The 19,819-nt window shown below is 36.8% G+C and overlaps 1 protein-coding gene across 1 annotated transcript in view; it reads left to right on the top strand.

Moving 5' to 3' along the window:
• LOC140231396 (SEC14-like protein 1) overlaps nucleotides 1-19,819 on the top strand; it is a 62,022-nt gene that overhangs the window by 18,862 nt on the left and 23,341 nt on the right. The window contains exons 3-4 of the mRNA XM_072311522.1: nucleotides 3,630-3,761; nucleotides 12,710-12,838. Of these exons, the coding sequence (XP_072167623.1) occupies nucleotides 3,630-3,761; nucleotides 12,710-12,838 (261 nt within the window). The remainder of the gene's footprint in view (nucleotides 1-3,629; nucleotides 3,762-12,709; nucleotides 12,839-19,819) is intronic.

The following is a 19,819-nucleotide window of genomic DNA, read 5'->3' on the forward strand; positions in this document are numbered from 1 at the left end:
TTAATACTCACAATGCATGTAAAGTAGATGTACAGTGGTGTGCAGTGCAATGAGTTTGGCTCAATTCTCTTTGTCAAACTTTGGTCATGCTTTACAGGAGTGGCCTGGTGTATATAGGCTGCTACAGCGTACAAGTTTGAGTTGCAATGCACACTATCTTCTATACAAGTACAACTGTAGCTGTCACCATGATGTTACTTTCCTAGTGTGCCTGGAAATTATTATCGTTATTTCTTTTATTTCTTTATTTCTCCTTCTTTTTTTTTTTTAGGGGGAGGGATGGGATGGTTACATACAACTTGTAAAGGTACCTTCATGATGTGTACAGAAATCCCAACCCATTTGCTCAGAGGGGGCTACTGTATCATCAATAATGGTACAGCGTCCCTGAGGAAGTTGTTGTTATGAATTAATAATCTTCATATATTTTTTCCTCTATTGATTACAGGACTCAACTTCCTTAATCAAGCAGCTTCAGTTGCCTGTGTACATACATGTATGTACATGTACAGATAACCAGTAGCAAGGTTCAAAGTGTTCATTACCTTTGATTTTGATTTGATTATATGCCATAAACTGTTTCTTGAGATGTTTACACACAACGTGCTGTGCCAGATTGTGCATACCTTTTGTGCAAACAGACACAAGGAGTTCCTGATCTACCTTTACACAGCCCTACATTCATTTTATTATATGTTTACTACAATTGTATCTAACTAATGAGTCAGCTGTCCTGGGTACATGATATTATTTTGTCATCTTATCAGGGTAAAAGTGTCAACGTCCGTCAGTGTACAGGTGTACCTACAATGTACACATGTATTCTGTAACTGTACAATTGTAGCAGGGGCGGATCCAGGAATTCTGTAAAGGGAAGGCGCCTTTACCAAATTAAAGGGGGGGGGGGCACACATGCCCCCCATTTTTTCTTCTTATTTCTTTTGTTTTAACACAAATAAGGAGGGGGCGTGTGCCCAGTGCACCCCCCTCTGGATGCGCCACTGTGTAGACTCATGCATGTACAATAAATGCACACATGCATTCAAATACATATTTTTACATCACCTAAAAAGAATGTTCAAATTAACAGTAGAGCAGATGTACAAAAGTGTATTTTTCACCTCATGCAAAATCGTGCACCACTGCACTCGTGACCATTCAGTATTTGTATACCATGCAACTGTACAATCAGGGAGGTGGAAGAGAGACAACCTCCCTGGTACAATGTAGATGCACAATATCATGAAACTTTTTCTTAAATGAAAATGGTATTAAAGGAATCCAGACAGAGAATCAGAAGAAATCAGAAGAAATTATGATAGAGAATCAGGAGAAATGTCAGTTCATTGTCTCAGGATTGTGTATCATGAAAACTGTTTGGATCATACATACATGTACATTGTAAGTACAATGTTCTCATAGCACCCCTATGATTCTATATTTAAATTAAACTTTAAGTTTTCCTTCATACATTGTATATCACATTGTAAATTATAATATGCAGACTACTCACTACTATCTTAATTCAAACAGATGGATTAAACCACTCCAGCCCCTTCCCCCCCCCCCCCCACCTTGGTGATGTTCAGTATGTGGTGTTTATGAAAATACAACAATACAATACATCATCAAAAACAAAATTAAGTGCTATGTATAGACTTTTCTAGGATCACTGACATCTCTGGAATGCTCTTAACACACCAATAATCAAGACATCATCAAAGTCTGATTTGATAAATCGATATATCTTTTGTTCCCATAGGTACACAGTTTGTGTATGGTGGAGATGATAAGACACCAATCTTATTGCGAAGAAACATGGAGTTTGACCCTCTCATTCTTTTTTTTTTTTCTTTGAATTGTCCTGGGTTCAAGCAACTCTGCCCAAAGTTTGTCTGGGTTTCATACTGTAAAATAAAATCTTACCTCACAGCTGACTCACTTGTCCGTATAGCAAGGTACAGCATGTGAGTCACATAATATATGCCAAGTCATCAAAGTTTCAAACAGAGTACATTCATAGATAATGTTACAGTTATTGAAAGAGAAATATTAAATGTAACCTACTGCACGCTGTTATATTTTACAGTATTTTTAATCTAATAGTGCACATTTTGCTGTAGATCATCTCTCCTTCACTTCAGTCAGGTGTCTCCAATGTACAGTGTACATTAGCATACAAGAAATATTTGTGTGTTTGTATTTTTTTTTTATCAAGTGTGTGAGTGGATGTTTTTTTTTTTTTTTTTTTTGTGTTCTTTTTTTTCAAGCCAAGTCTCAATCAAGCGGTAGTATTAAACCAACACACAGAGTGTAATCTGGTGTGGCACTTGGACCAAAGATACTGAATCAATGCATGGGTGGGGACAACCAAAAGTTTATCAAGATCTTTTGCAGTATTGTTTTATTTTAGTGTGTGTACATACGTGTATGAAGAATTTGTTTGCACAAACCGATAAGTCCATTTTTGACGATTTTGAAGTACGGTCTCTGTCATCAAGTACAAAATAATACCTTTTAAATGATATATTGGTCATTACATATAAAGGTACATTTTTAAAGTTATCGTCAAAAGAAGCAAAAATTTTCTTATTATTCTCCTTATTTTTCTTGACCTTTAATCGTAAATACATTGTATCTCCATTTGACAAATATGGACTTATCGGTTTTTGCAAACAAACTCTTCATATGTACACTAGACTATTCTCCAGGGTGATACAAATCCATATGCCCTTTTGTCATGGGCAACTACATGTAATACTCACTGTTGGGCAACTAATACTCACTGTTGGGCAAGTGTAGAAATTAATCCACTTCCGTATTTGAAGTGCAGGGCCCCTACACATGGTAGCCATTTCAGGCAAGTAGGAAGTACACAGAATGCGGCCCTGCCGTGCATAAGATAGAAGTATGTACATTTGAAAGCTTGAGGTCAATGTATCAACTGGGGGCATCAAACTCTACAATTAGTAAGGTCCTTTTGTTGTTCTCAGTTGTTATCGGTCGTTTTTATACACCATTAAGGCTTTGAGTAAATAATTACAACCCTGAGACTACCCGACTCGGGTTAGTGAGTGGGTTGCGTGCAGATTGATGGGAGCACTATGTCACGCATGTGTACATAAAAACAAAGATAATGTCCTTCCTCGTCACATGTATGCCATGTGTTGTCTTTGAGTAGATTGCAGTTATCTGGGACATTTCAGAAATTTCAGAATTTTGCTGAGTGAGTTGTGTGGTGACAATTGTTCAAATACCGATACATTTTAAAAGACGTTATCATACAAAGGTTTTGAGGAGAATGCTATGAATAATTGCCACTATGCTAATAAACCTTTTATTCCATTAAAAACACTAACCTGTCTAGTTATGGTTAATATGGTAATTCACTGATTTCTCATTTTCACAAATTTAGCATAGTTTCAAGAGTAATGTTTTCATAGCCTCATGTTTACACAACATCAGAGACTCTAATAGTATGGGACTTTGAAGCTCAAATTTCTCAAACTGGAATTTAATGAAATGTTGTGAATGAGTGCCAGTGAAGAATCAATTAATTTCTTTTCTTCTTCTTCTTCTTCTTTTTTTTTTTTTTTTTGCAACTATTTCTGCTTTTGCTGCACATCCAGATTGCAGGAGTGGAGTTTGTGTATTTCATCCAGAAGAATGACCTGAACATGAAGGAGAGGACGCTCAAGATCGAGGCCAGGAATGAGAGCTTTTCATCTCGCATCGGCATCTTGGAGGGCTGCACCTACACGGTGAGTATTTCAGGTCCACATACAGGCTAAAACTTTCTCTTCAGTTCTTCTTTCTATCTGCCTCTTGAACACATACAATCAAAGGGCACGCCGTCCCCCAAGAACTCGACATCGCAATCACTCGTCCTTTATATCTGTGGGCATCCACCTGTCATCAGTGGTCAGGGACCAGAGTAAGGGTTATCGTTACCCACAATTCCTCCGACTTCCCATGACATTTGATTCAGCATTTGGTGCGGACAGCAGGCAGCGAGGAAGTGTAATTACCTCTAGGAATTGTGGGTCCCAATTTGCGGGGATTATTTGAAATGTCATTTCCATCTTATTAGGAGACGACAACCCAGTGAAAGGTCACGAGATCCTGAGTGTTGAACAAATCTTCATCATGACGAAGTCTGTGGGCTTTTATGGAAAAAAAAAAACTTAAAAAAAAATTATTCTTGGCAAACTTGATACAACTTCAGTAATTGATTACCTGAAGAATAATGTGTTCTCTACAGTGATTCTAAAATTAGCAGCTTTGGTGCATTAAAATTGTGCTCATGTGATGTCTTTTAATTCGTAGACAAGTGTGAAAAATAGTGCAGCTCTTAAAGGTAGAGAGTTGTAAAGACAATATTTCATTTCTGTAAAACCTCATACCAATTTATGCTGCATGATGTCATGGGAAGATAAATATATGCATATTATGAACTAAGTGACACTGAATGTTGCATAGTCTTACATCCAGCCTGTTTTTCACCTACCAGGGGCCCGTTGCATAAAACTCCAACCAGATTTTTTTCCGGTTGAAATCACAAAATTCCGGTTGGAAGCTCCCAACCAGAGTTTTTATGCAACAGATTTTACATTCTTAGGTTAGCAACCTTAAAAAATTCAGGTTGGGCAAATCCCAGCCTGTATTTTTTAAGGTTGCTAAAAAAGTTTTATGCAACGGGACCCAGATTACATACCGTGTATAATGATATGGAACTAAATGCTGTGTTGTAAAAATAGCATGGTACAATGTATCTGTACACAGGCGCTGACTTTAGAGAAACAGATGCAGAGTCAATTTAGGCATAAAGACTTGTGAGAGACTACCTCGCCATCTCAGTCATTCTGGTATAAATGTGCGTGTGGATGTCTGGAACTGAGACTACACACGCAAGATTGTTTTCGTCAATTGAAATTGTATGCACTGAAGCAAGTGTCTGTGTGTGTGTGAGCAAAGTTCAAAAGCAAATTACACAAGGATGCATATATTTTTAATATATGATCTTGCAATGATTCTGATGGGTTAACCCTTGTTCACCCAAACAATCACAGCTGAAGGGCTCTAGATCAATATTTGGAAAACAGACACAGAGCTGGTGATGTTTATGCTTGTCCAGAGTTGTGAGGCCCTTTTAGGATGTTTTATTAGAAAATGAAAGGTCTATGTCAAATTGAAATCAGTCTTATTCTGTTTCAGGAGAAAAAAAAAAACCCTCTTTGTTATTAAAAAATAATGAACTTCACAGAAGGCCAGGGACTTGTGTACTCGGCAGCCAGTAGACTGTGCATTCACAATGATCTAAATTGTATACCAGTAATCAAATTAAGTTCACATTATACATGAAATTTAGCATTAAAACAAATTTTATATAGAACTGTGTTAAACATGCAAAAGTACACAAATGGAATCAGAAGTATGTAATAAAAGAGAAGTACCATTGCAATGTACACTTCCAAGGGGAGTCAGCATTCTTCGCATAATTGGAGAAAAACAAAAGGCAAAAACAAAAGCAAACATTGTTGCCCTAGCCTCTGTTCTGATCTGCGTTGTACAGGTCTGTTTTGTCAGTCACCTACACAGTATAGGTTTGTACATGTATGAAGGCTTCCCGTACCTTGGAAATGGCAGATTGATGACAGTCACATTGTACAGTAGTTACTACAACTTGCAATTAAAACTGCATCTTTTGTGCATTACACCACTTGCTGCTTTGGTAGATGAATTGGATTTATAACATTCTGTAAGAAATGAAATCCCATTTGGAAAAATGGTGCATTTCAACTTTCTTTTCTCAAGATGAAAATATTCTTTTGCCACAAAATGTTAAGAGTGCACTGTATGTACTTGTTTTAGACTGTTTCAGGATTTTGAAAGCCTCTCATTTGTATGACATGTGAGGAATCTATTATTCACTTGCTTTTTTTGTGCCAACACTCCATTGCCATATCAATCTGTTTCATTCATTAGTTGTTCTAAAGCAAACCAACCATGTGCATCCAAGACATCCTTGGCATATTAAAAAAGCCTTGGGATTGTCATGGATGATCCTTGCGATCTACAATGTATAATCTATAGAAAAAAAGCTGCATAAAATTTTCTCAACCGTGAGATGGTCTACAATACAGTTGTACATCACTGTAAAACTATGATGATCTACAATGTATAATCTATAAAAAAAAAAAAGCTGCATAAAATTTTCTCAACCGTGAGATGGTCTACAATACAGTTGTACATCACTGTAAAACTATAATGATCTACAATGTATAATCTATAAAAAAAAAAAAGCTGCATAAAATTTTCTCAACCGTGAGATGGTCTACAATACAGTTGTACATCACTGTAAAACTATAACGATCTACAATGTATAATCTATAAAAAAAAAAAAAAGCTGCATAAAATTTTCTCAACCGTGAGATGGTCTTCAATACAGTTGTACATCACTGTAAAACTATAAACTGCTGGTTGCTGAATACGATATTTGCAGGCACCTGCAAGACCCAAGGAAGATAGCAACGGACAAAATAAAATTCAAGAACGAACGATTGTGGCTTCTCATTGGCCCAGGCAATGAACGATCAATCCTGAATCAATTACTCCCAAAATGCACATGTAGACAAAGTGTGCTGGCAGCACAAATTGTAACCAGAGGACTATACCGTGGAGAGTGGGTATGGCGCTTTCAAAGAACTCTCTACGAGGTGTCTTTGATATGAATTAGAATCAATCATGCAACTTCACTGCACCAGTAAATACACAGCAGAAAGGCTGAGAATCTCTGTTGAGCTGTAGAGAAGGAGCTATAACTTCTTTGTGTAAAAGAAAGAAAAGAAAGAAAGAAAAATGAATTAGATTCTTTGTAGGGGGTAGTCAAAGGCGAATGTACGAATGATGTCTTTGTTACTTCCAAGCATTCTGCCCTGGGTTAGGGGGCATTCCTTCAAAGAGTTGCACCCGGAACTCCTGGGGACAATGAGTCTCAGTGAGCCCCTGGAGGGTGCAATAGAATGGGTTCATACAATTATATCCTTTCACATTCTATAAAGTAGCCCCCTGTGAGAAGTCAGGTTTTACAAATATCAAATGAATTGGCATTCAAGCATTTTCACCTGCTTCACATGATTTGGTTAGTAGCCTCGCTTTCAACAAATAATTCTAGTGGCACTGTAATGATGAATGCTGTATTTGCTGCAATATGTGGCATTTAATCACTTGGGATCAGCTATGTTCCCATAGAAGTACATTGGCGTACATTTATGTAAAAGTGTTTTTATGTGCACCAATATTGGTATTGATTACAAACACATTTCCATTACAATGCTTCTGAAAACTCAGAAAAACTCAAAAGAAATTTACAATGAAGTATTACATATGAACTGCAGGCCTACATATGAATGCATTTATATCATTGCAGCATTGAAATCACTGGAAATGTGCTGTCAAAGTTTCCACAGTACAATATGATAGCACAAACCAACACGGAATGGCAATAAACTATTGATACAGTGATATGATAGCCGTTGATTCTAGAGTTACTCTACAGCTACTAGCATTTGATATTGAACACTAGGGCCTGTCAGGGTAAATGTCAAGAACCAATCACACTGTCAATGCAGCAGACAGCTTTTCGTACTGGGATTAATCTACAAGTACCTGTTGTTAGACTTTTTTTTTTGTCAAACAAGTGCAACTGATGTTAAAACTGATGCCAGTAGTTCATGAAATGAAAGAACAACAGAGGATGAAAAAAAAAAAAAAATGGGGGGGGGGGGAGCCTTTTAGCTTGGCAGCAAGACTCACTTAATTGAAGTGTGCGTGTTTTATCGATATTATAAAGTGCAATATTATCGATACTTGAATACAGTGCACATTGGCAGATGCACCGGTGCTGTCAGACTTGCTGGTCAATATGCACACCAGCAAAAGATGGTGATTCAAATATATTGTAGTACATACAAATACCTGCTGACAGTTTTTGTTCTCAGTGATAGTGTTGACTATCGCGTTTGATATTAATGGCCTGTGGTCTACAGAAGAGATCATATCTTTGGCTGAGAACCAGAAGGGCATTATTGCAATTTTGAGGGCGTATTGAATTATACAGCTGTAGGTATCATGTTGTAGAGCTTTATCTCTTCCATATTATGGTGTCAATTCTAAATTATTTTTGTTTTCAGTAAAATATTCTCAGTCAAACCACAAGGATGCTATTTTTCCAGTAGTTAGAACAATGTAGTTATACAAGGTACATTGTAAATCTACCCACTTTTGATTATGTAAGTAAGCTTTTTATTTCATGAAAATTGATTGTTTTGTTTTTACTTATGCTCAGATCCTAAAAGGTAATAATGCCCTTCTGGTTCTCAGCTGATGATGATATAAGTGCCATCATGTGATGCTTCAGGATCTACCTGAAGAGAAACAGACCATTAAAAATTATTTAAAGTAAAAAACAAAAACAAGCTGCAAGTAGACCGGTACAGAAGTATGAAACAAAATTGATTCTTCTACCCACAGGCTGCTACGTACATTGTGTAGTACTATGCAACTCATCATGGATGCACTATCTTCCCTGATGCATTACCAGTGTTCATGAAAGAAATATTGTTTGTCCAAGGCTATAGGGGTTGTCCAAGGAATTCATCCTTGCAATTAATCATTCTCTGTTACAATGTACTTAATACAATGTACAGTACATCATACAGTAGTATGTATTCGTAATGCTGTACTTCCCAACATGCACACAATACACACATGCATGCATCAGTATACATTTCATACGAAGAGTATGAATGCAAAAACAGAATGCCATTTTCAAAGTATTTAAAGTATCAAAGGTAGTCATCAAATGGAGAAAAATACTTCAGTCTTTTCAGTGATGCTGCATGCTTTACATTAATACAAGAAATGTTTTTGAAGAATATTGAAATTATCTCACATATTTTCATTATTTTGTTTGTTTTGGAGCAGCCTCAACCTTTATTTGATGTTGATAAAAATTGATGCTATAGTTACAGTGTTTGATTAAAGTCACATACACAAACTTGTAGGTGCTCATAACTGTTTTTAGACTCGGTTTATGTTGTAGGGCTGGTATCCAATGTAACAACAACATTGATATTCAATGAGAATTTCCTCTACAAGTTTGACTTTTTCACAGAGCTGTATCAAACTACCCATGGGGTAGCAGTTATATAATGTACTATGAGATAGATTTCCTGTTACAGTGTATTTCTGGTGGACTGGTCATATATGCTTTGTATATATCAATATTTTTCTCACTCATGCAAATATTGCGTGTGATGCAGAAAGATGCAGGTGTGTTTATCTTTGATGAACCTGCTTCTACAGTGTACTTGTCAATTCATTAAAAATTTTAACTCTCATACAGTAAGTGTCAGTAATTAATTTTCACCTCACATTTACAGTTTGACTTTGTGACAGGGGTTCATTGCTGTGTAGGTAGCACAATTGCACAAGACCAACACATACATGTAGTGCAAATGTAGCTGGTGAAAACCCTGATTTCCACAGATGATATTGTCATTATATACATCTCTGTGACGGACATTTCCACCATACTACAGATGAGTATTGCATTTGTGGCACCCTGCTCACTAGCTATAAAAGTAAATTGTTGTGACACTTTGATATGAACATCTTCACTACATCACAGATTGCTTTTCATTTTTTTTTTCTCTCTTTTTTTTTTGTTCGTGAAATAATTTCGGCCATTTGTTGAAGGCTATTTCGGTTGTTTGGTGATGGGCTGCCGGAGATTGCCAACGGCTCTCAGGGTCACGTGCCTTTTAATAAAATCTTTTTGTGCTTTGAGTACTGATATATTGCCACCAAAAGCCTCATGTAACATTGTCTGTGGTACAGAAAGGGTTAATTTCAGCCTGTGCTGTCAATCTGTGGCTGTACAGTGCACTCCCGTTATAACGAACACGGTTATAACGAAATTCCGGTTACAACGAAATAAAATTTAGGGCCGCAACATTATCAACTCTATGTATTTTTATTGTTTATTCATTCGGTTATAACGAAATTTCGTTATAACGAAAGAAAACTGCCGGTCCCGAGGACTTCGTTATAACGGGAGTCCACTGTACTGTGTATTGTAGTGGCAGACTGGCAACAGCCAAAAGAAAGAGGGGAAAGAGAGAAAGAAACAAACCAACCTCAAATGCACAAGTGTAAAAATCTGGAAGGTGTACACAGCAGCAGGATTTGATTGCGCTCACAAGATCCAAAGAAAACATTCAATGCAGAAGGACACGGGGCAAGTAGAGATAAAGTGTGCAACTAGGTCATTGGAGCATCTTCGTGGAATGTCGGGGAAATTCACCAAGTAGGCTTGGCGACGGAGAATGCAGCGGCGACTGAGTGGAAATAATTGGGAGGTGGGGAAATTCCATGAGAAGTCAATATGCATTGTTTCTCCATAGATTGTGCCTTAGAGGAAGAATCCGTCCATAATTAAAGTTGCTGGAGAAAATAAGAAACTCATTATTTTGCAGGGGAAAAAATCACTCTGTTTCTTTAGCTGCAGTAAAAGTACATGTATATAAAACAACTTAATATTGAAATAACGATTCAGTCCTTTTCTCTGCCACCATTCTCATCAGAGAGAAAGAGAAAGTGTGAAAGAGAAAAAGAAGATCACTATACAAATTGATTAAAAAAAAAAAAATTTGCAATAAATCATCAACATGATTTTCAACATAAATTGAGATGTTTAATCCTATTGTTCCATTTTTTTCCTTCCAAATTTTTGAAAACAATGGAAAAGTGAAGGCATTTCTCTCAGCTTGACATCGGTCTTTTTTGACATTATCAAAGATCCAAGAGGCATTCATGCAAAGCACACCATGAGAATTGGGAATTCCCTGATGTTGTTAAGCATTTATAGAATTATGGTAGATACGTCTAGTGCAGATATGAACATCCTGCACTGATTCCATCGTATATAATGAAAAGTAAAGAGGCCAATTTTTTACCCCCTCAAAAATACATTTTTGTATGCCTTCCACCTCCATATGATTCAAAGTCATGGAATATTATCCAGTTTGAAGACTTTTGAATATCGAGCCTACCACTGTGTTCATGTGTGGCATGTACGCTCGCAAGCGTACTGTTCGCGCATACAGCTCTTCTCTGCTGTTGTCACGTGTGCTTCCTTGTGGAAGCGCGGTGACCCGAAAAAAATTTACGATGAGCATTGCCGGATGCATTAGCTGCAATTAGGGACTATAGACCGCGAGATCGATGCCTGATTGTCTTCTATCTCATAATCGCGATGCAGGAGCAATAAAAGTGTGTCGAATGATTACTCCAAACAATGAGATATTAATCACCATCTGCCTCGATAGTCGCCTCTCAGGGAGATTACCTTAAAAAAAATCAATTAACCCCATTTCTCCCAGTAAACCCTTGATGTCGATGCTTTTGTGGAACATTATAACTGAATTATGTACAGCATGATGATTTTGCTGACTTGAGAAGACATCTAGACATATTATATTTTGTTAGTGCATGGGGTCTGGCAATGGTGTATCAACTATTAAATAAGATCATCTCAAGTTGCTGATTGAAGTCTACAGCATGGAAAAGTAATGATGCAGTTGGCCATGCTTTCAGAAACATTGAGTATACTAAAGCTACATACAGTACTCAACCCCACTCAAGTCCATAACATTGGTAAATGCATCAATTGGAGATGAGACTACATTGTTTATGTATAGTATCTTAAAGGTAGGGGATACCTTTTACAGACCTCCCAAAATGCAGCAAAACATTAAATATGAACCTCAGGGGACTTGTTTAGGCCACTGCTGAGAAATTTGGAAGTCAACAGTTATCTACAATTTGAATAATGCACAAAACTCAACTACTCAGTAGTTCTGTGTGTCAGCCACACTTATGCCTTTTTGTTGCAGTCTTCTGTATTTTTTATCTATAAACACAAATTTAAAAGTATAAGAGCTGATGTAATAACATATAGAGTGTGTGGCAAGAATGTATATAGAAATGTTTGTAAGTTTTGATGAACTTTCTTCACAAAATATACATGATGGACACACATGCAGTGCATGGGTCTGCAAAGGTAGCGTAGTAATGTACTGGAATTTACGGTGAGCCCCGAAAAAAATTCAATTCAAAATCTAACGGTCAATAAAAATGTACTAAATGTTACCTTCCACTTTCAATACTTTATGGGAGTTTCTAAAATGATACTCTCTTCAACATACCGCTGTATTTATACAACTCTTCATTTAAGGCATGCAAATGGGATTCCCTACCTTTAAAATTAATGCAGGGATTCTTTCTGACACTCAGTTGTGTGGCTGCGACTGCGGCTGTATCTGCTGCCAGTCAAGCTGACTGTTTACCTTTATACAAGGTCTCCACCTGCAGCCTTTGGCTCTTTGGGAATGGTAAACCAAAAACACAGAAATGAAGCAAATAGGATTCAATTAAAAAATGAAATTGAAGTGATTTTTCAGGGCTGCACACTAACCCATTTTTTCTACTAACTGGTTCGACCTTTCTGTCAGACCAGTAGGTACCCAAAATGAAAGGAATACTGTTATGATACCATTCGACAAGAATATTGTCGAGTACAGCGTGGACCTGTGGCAAAATACGATTTCTTGATTGGAATTTTTTTATTTGAATCTCTTTTTAATAGGTACACCCAGACAATCCCAACTGGACATGCTTTGAGCAGACAGCCAGCCTGGAGGTCAAGTCCTTCTTTGGCTTCGAGAACACGGTGGAGAAAATTGCTGCCAAACAGTACGCTGCTAACATCAAGAAGGTAATAGAGTTAAAAAAAAAACAAACAAACAAACACTCCTGTAAAACTAGAAATTTTTGCATGCATGAAACTTTATATGCAATAGTTTTGTTTGTTTGTTTGTTTTTTGTTTTTTTGCTACACGATACATTGAATGCCAGTGGCAATTTGCGAAAATTTCATGCCGTGTATGAAATGGCTGTTGGCTCCTTTTCATGAAAGTTTCATGCCGGGAATGTTTCTGGTTTATATTCTGGCTTTGTCGAGAAAAGAGACATCATCTCTCCTATTATTATTATGCAAGACACATCCAATAAACAATTGTTGGCAATAATTTGTTTTTAAACAAATGCTGGTAACAGTGTGTGAAGTACAGGGAATATTGGCAAATCAGTGAAACTTCTGAACAAAAAAGACGAACAAACTAAAAAGTGCAAATCCCCTTGTAATGTGAATCTTTTCCCTGCAATGAAAATTGCCTATTGCTCTCTTCAAAGTTTTGTACATGACCGAACTGACTTTTTCCGGATTATCGCCACTTTCACTTCGTAAAGAGCCTTTATACAGCATCAAAGCCTGTACTTTGGTTTCCTGTTTTGACTTGTGACCAGCAACAATACCTCTGTACTGCTGGTAGCAGCATCCTTTTTTCAAAGAAAAATGACATACTTTGTACAGATTCACTTGCTGCAATGCAGAGGTGTCCTTGCTTTTCTGATACAGCTTTAGGTGCGGTTGACACATAAGAAGCATGTGCAGGTAGTTTATTGTAGGGTATTATGTAATTCTTTCAAAAGGGTAAACGTTGGAGAAACCCAGCCCACCAGTAATTCTGATGTATGGGACTGTGTTCTGATTATGATTGGCGATTCGCAAATGATGACACTTAATTGTGTGCGGGGGAATTAGCCGGAATTTGTAGGTGATTTCTACACTCATAACACGTCAAGACATTTTTTGCTGGCATTCTTCAGTGAGGTGTCTGCCATATAAATGCTGCATAGAATATCCCTACACTTCATCCGTTTAAAATGTAGGTCCCAGAAACTGCATTTTTGTAATGATTTAAGGTGCATATTTACCATAATTTGTACTTTACATGGCTAGTATGTCTTAACAGAGTTGAAAAATTGTTTGACATATATTCAGTCACTGGCATTGCGGCATTTCAGAACTCTTTGTTTGTGCTACTCAATTTGTAGCACAATCTACAAGATGTAATACCTTGGCAACACACATTAATAGAAGATCATAGTGAATGCATACTTTATGTCATGATTTGGTGTACTTATTCATATTTGCTTCTTTATTTTTTCTGATTTTGTTTGGCTTTAATGAATTTAGTCAGTTCTAATAAGAGGGATGGAGTGCCATTGTTTTGTTTTTTCTCGTTTTCTTGTTCTTTGTTGTCCAAAGTACAAATTTACTTCAGTGGGGTTATATTAAATGCACTATCCAAATCTTTAAAGTGCACGCTTCAGCACCGCACCCCCTTGCCAATTTTCTATGTTTGTATTATACACACATGTACGATCATAGACTGAAAACATACTGTATAAAGACGGGGAGATGTAAATAGGTTCTGGATGCATAGTACAGTGCACTAAAGGTGACACATGATCAATATGATGTTGCTGGATGGAGAAAATTCTCTGGTACAATGAAGATTTCATTAAATCTCAAAATGATATGGCCTTCTGAGGCCTAGTTCAGCAAACAAAAAGCTTTTAGCCATTTTTCAAGGGAATACCCCCCCCCCCCATTTGTTTGGTTTGGTTTGTGTGTGTTTGTGTGTGTGTGTGTTATCCAAAGCAGCATATGAGACAGCACACTGTCAGTAATTCAGGTATGTATTATGCGATATTTTCATATCCAGCTGGGGTTACTGAAAGGTCAGTCCTCATGTAATCATAGATCTTCAGAAATCAGGGTATAAGCCAGACCATGTGGTTCAGAGGCATATATTGTACATAGTATGTAAACAGTATATGTACATGTTCCTAGATACCCCTTCAGCACATGATAAATGAGGTTAACCCGTTGAGGACGGACTGATTTTGCTATTAAAACATGCATTTCCCATAAACACCTGCCTGAGTATTCTCGGGACTCGTCTTCAACGAAATTTATAGTATTGAGTATGTCTGGGCCTACAATTGTACATGTGAGTATACATCGTCTGCTTGCAAAGCAGAACACTGAGACACATGATTTGATTCTCAAAATAGAGATACAATGTATTAAAGTTGTACATACTGATATCATCTAATGCTAAATCTTTCCCTCTAGACAAATATTAAATATTACAAACCCCCCCTCAAAAAAAAAAGAAAAAAAGGAGAAAATATACATGTCCCCATGCCATCACCCAGTATTATTTGTATTCTAAAGCTTTCTCAGTCCTTTATAATACAAAAAAAAAAAAAAAAAAACTTTACACAGGAGAAAAAGTAGGCTTCTATTGGGTATCTAAAGAAGATTTGTGTTTGTCTCCTAGCTTTGGGATTAGAGGTCCATTAGGGATAAATGCACCATGCAGACATTATACAGTCGAAGAGGAGCTTACAAAGAGTAAGCTGCCTCAAAAGATTAAAAGAGTCGATCGTAGAATCACCTAAGAAATGTCCTGCAAAGAAGGGTGTCCAGTATCAAAGATTAAAGTTGTATTTGCAGCACTTACCGGTAGTATTATTTGTATCTCACTCTATGGTTGCAACGTTTTGATGCAGCTAACAAACAGCAAGTTGTATGATTACCATACATGTTTGGGGCAAGGTGTACCATAGGTGTACCATGTAGAGAAAATTTTCCTTCAATTGGTAAAATCCGGATTCCTGTCCAAAGTGTGCATATTGATTGTCTGTATCATATTCTTAAAGGGACTGTTTTTGTTTTTGGGTTTTTTTTGTTTTGTTTTTAAGAGCTCTGAGTTTCTAAAGTTCTACAATATGAAACTCTCAATGGATTGTTTTAATGGAAGGTCCATGATATGGACTGCATTCATATAATGCCATATTACGTGTGAAATATTTTTAGGTGATACAGATCATACAAACTTTGACACGACTGTGGCTCTGACGTGTATTGTTCTTTGGAACTGACTCACTTTATCAATGGCTTTTGTCCTAGTTCCCGTCTTTAATGTATACACCATAGTTATCTTTCCAAAAATATTATAGCAAGTGAGACTGCCTTGTCATCAGCCGATGCTTTATCGGCCATTAACTATGCATCATTGAATACTTAATGGCAAAGGTGTATCATTTGGTTTCTGGACTCTCTCTTACACTGTACACTTGGTACTGTATTTAAAGTACTTTTTGGCTAATGTACACTGTATGTGTACATTATATATTTGCTGCTGTTATTTGGTAGGGGCCAGCTAAATGAATTCATGATATACAGTGTACAACTTTCCAACATCTACAAGTGTACATGTAGTAGACCTTACAGTACAACAGCATAGATACAGACATACAGGCATACATTTACAGTAGGACTGCAACAACTCCTTTTAAAAGTACCAGGTAACTGCAGTTTGTCACATTTACATACATTTTGTACCACACCACAATTTTGTCAGTTGAAATCATGGGCTATAGTTGGAAAGGTCCTTTCCCCCCCCCCCCCCCCCCTCTTTTTGTGCTAGTTGTTTGCTCATGTGGTTTTCATTATTATGATGATTGTCTTTGTGAAAGTGTATGTAACTGAACACTTGAAGGAAAGTTGAAGTTTTGTATAGCATTCTTCTACGCATGTAGTATGTCCAAACTGTACATTGTATGTAATGTCTAATTGTACATCTTTGTAGTTACTGTTCTGGACACAAAGAAAAGAAAAGAAAAGAAAAGAAAAGAAAAGAAAGTGAGAGCACTGCCAAGCGAGGGCAGTGTGGCCTTTAAGTGGCCTGGATGATATTGAAATCCAGGCGGTTCCAAACATCCAGGGTTGCAGTGCGTGGTGCCTGCGGTGGTGCACTGCAAGACAGTGGCATCTGCTATGCATGATGGTCTCGGCTGTCGTTGCCTTCAGCAAGGCACTTCATACAGTGTACGCGGCATAATTTCCCGATGCAAAAACATGTATACGACTGCCTATCTGTCGGGTTTTTCAGTTTCCTGCTGCATGTATGCATTTTGCCTCCGGGCAGGATGCAGCAAGCACTACCGTGATAAAAAAAATATAAATAAAGTAAAACAAAACAAACAATAAATGAAGAGACAAAACTGAACAAAACAACTGACAAAGTTCTCGCTGGTCCCGTGGAAGTGAAACATGGCTATGCTAGGAGAGGATCTCTTTTTTTAAATGAAAAAAACAACAACAACCCACACAAATAGATATTAGATTAATCAAATAGAAAATTGGAAAATCAAACTTCTTGGCTTAAATCAATGTTGGGGGCATGTGTAGTTTTTTTGTTTGTTTTGAAGGACAAGTTCACCTTGTACGTGTGGATTTAGTGAATGCAGCAATATCAGAAGAACACATCAGTTTGAAAGTTTGAAGAAAATTGGACAATCCGTTGAAAAGTTATGAATTTTAAGTTTTTTTTGCAGTCACTGCTGGATGAAAAAACTACACTGTACTACTGATTTATACATCTAGAACAATGTAAGGAAAAAAAAAGTGAATTTCATGAAATTTATTTGTTTTTTAAGTACGCATTCCCTCGACTTGTTACTGAAGTACATTATAAAAAGGATGATATTATTCCCCTTGCCTTCTGAAAGAATCAAATCAAGTCCTCAAGTTCAGTGGTATATTATGCAAGAAAAGTAAAAATATGTTGAATTTCTTTACATGTATTTTCTTTGTATCACTCTATGCATGTGACATCACAAGTTGTAGTAGTCTTCTCATCCAGTGATGACAGCACTGACACTTCAAAAATTCCTACAATAGTGTAACTGTTGAAGAGATTTTCTGATTTTCCTCAAACTTTCACTGATGTGTTCTATTACGTAGTATATTGCTGCATTTATATTATAAAGGTGAACATTACGTGTCCTTTAATTCCTGTATTTTGCATAGCAATGGGCAGTGGATTGAAATGGGATGTTGGATTCTTCTGTACAAAATACCTTTTGTGTATCAGTCCCATGTTCATGGTATTGAACAGAAGTGTGCACAGTTCATATTCTTTTTTTTTTTTTTCTTTTTTGGTAGACTGTACTTTTCATTCAAATTCATGAAGTAAACTTGTTCCCTGCAATGGAAAATCTGTCTCCACTTTTGCAATACCAGTTCTATGCATAATACATAAGTGGTACTTTATGGTTGTTAACTGAGCACTGAAATATCTTATGAATGTTGATTTAATAGTAGTCATCCACCAAAATGTGGAATTTCTTTTCTGATAGGCACTGCAGTGTTACATAGTTTTGAGTGATATGACTCATGTTTTTGTTTGGATTTTGTTGGTAGTCATCATGTAAACATTAGATCCAGTGGAGGAAGCTGTCAGTTCCGTGTAGTGTAAGTATTACTTTTATTACCGGTAGTTTCCCCAGATAGCAAACCATTATATCCTTGTTTTGAGTTTCAAGATCAGTTTTCAAGTGTGCAGTGTTCTATTCCTAGGACAATGAATGACGTTGTTAAGGAGAAACTTTTAATATATTCCAGGAAGGCTGTAAATGATTATAAAAGTACTACAAAGACATGTACATGCATGGAATACACAATTTCTATTTTAATGCTGACTTTTTAAAAGATAGTTTTCACATTTAAAAAATAGCATGTCAAATTGATTGAATTTCAAACATGAAATGTTCAGTATGTACATGTAGTGAATTTATTGCTCTGTATTCAAACTTCTCTTTTCAAGTTTTGAACTTAACTGACCAGCTATTTGTTTATCTTATTAGTATTGCAGTGTGACAGTAGAAAATGATTAGTTTGCAAAAACCTCAATGTTCTGTGTACTCTTCTTGGGGGAAAGGTGACATATGAGCATACTGTAAAGCAAGAGATATTCATGGCATCAAATTTTTGCAAATAGGAGCCAACGCACAAGTTTGTTTGTGACATGAAATTTTTGTGAATCGCCACTGGCATCCAATGTATTATAGTGTAGACAAGAACTTTCAAATACACTTTACTTTTATGAATCTTGGTGGTCTTAAATTTGTGAGATTAAAATGCACGTGAACATTTCTGGTTTTACAGTATCTACATGTATGAAAACTTTTAAAAAGAGAAAAAACAAACAAGAGCATACATTCAAAGTAAAACCAAAAGTTTATAAAAAAAAAAGACCTGAGAAGACAGATTAAATCAGATTAATTTACTAGAAAGTTGCATTCCAAGAAAGGAAGTAGAAGTGGAAAAAGAGACAATAAACTAAAAAAAAAAAAAAAAAATTGAGACACATTGTGTTTGAACTCTCAGCTTCAGTAGGCCCTATAGAATTTGAGGGGAAAAATAGAAATATCAGCAAATACTCTGTAAACCCCTCTTTCAAGGCAGAAGTCTTCAAACAGTGTTCTGACTGAAGTTTCCAAGCAATGCTTTTCAAGTGTCCTTCAGGTCATCAGTACCATCCTTGGGGTCCCAGCCCCTCCCCCCCCCCCCCCATTCTCCCATCACATTTGCAGGTGCATGATTCATTATTGAATGAATGTCCTCTTTTTTATTCTTTTCAGGCAGTGCTCTCCAAAAACGATAAGGAACCCAGGGATGAAATGCATCACATTTCATTCCGCATCATTCCTGTCCTGTGTCTTTTATTGTCTTATGCGGTGAAAAACATGTAACTGGGTAACCTTGCTAGGTATAGTCATGAAATATTTAAGAGTTGCCATCTCATCGCTGAACTCTTCTGTTGACAAACATATTGCATTGAGGTCATTAAGAGTGTGTGGGTGTGTATGTGTGCATGCATCTGTCTGTGTGTCTGTGCGCCCATGAATGCACTACACCGTGGGATCATGGATGACTGAGCGTATAAGATGAGTTGATTTATTCATCTGTATGCATATTTCATGCGGCCAGGGACGA

Source organism: Diadema setosum, chromosome 8, assembly GCF_964275005.1.
Source record: "Diadema setosum chromosome 8, eeDiaSeto1, whole genome shotgun sequence".
In the NCBI taxonomy this organism is placed as follows: domain Eukaryota; kingdom Metazoa; phylum Echinodermata; class Echinoidea; order Diadematoida; family Diadematidae; genus Diadema; species Diadema setosum.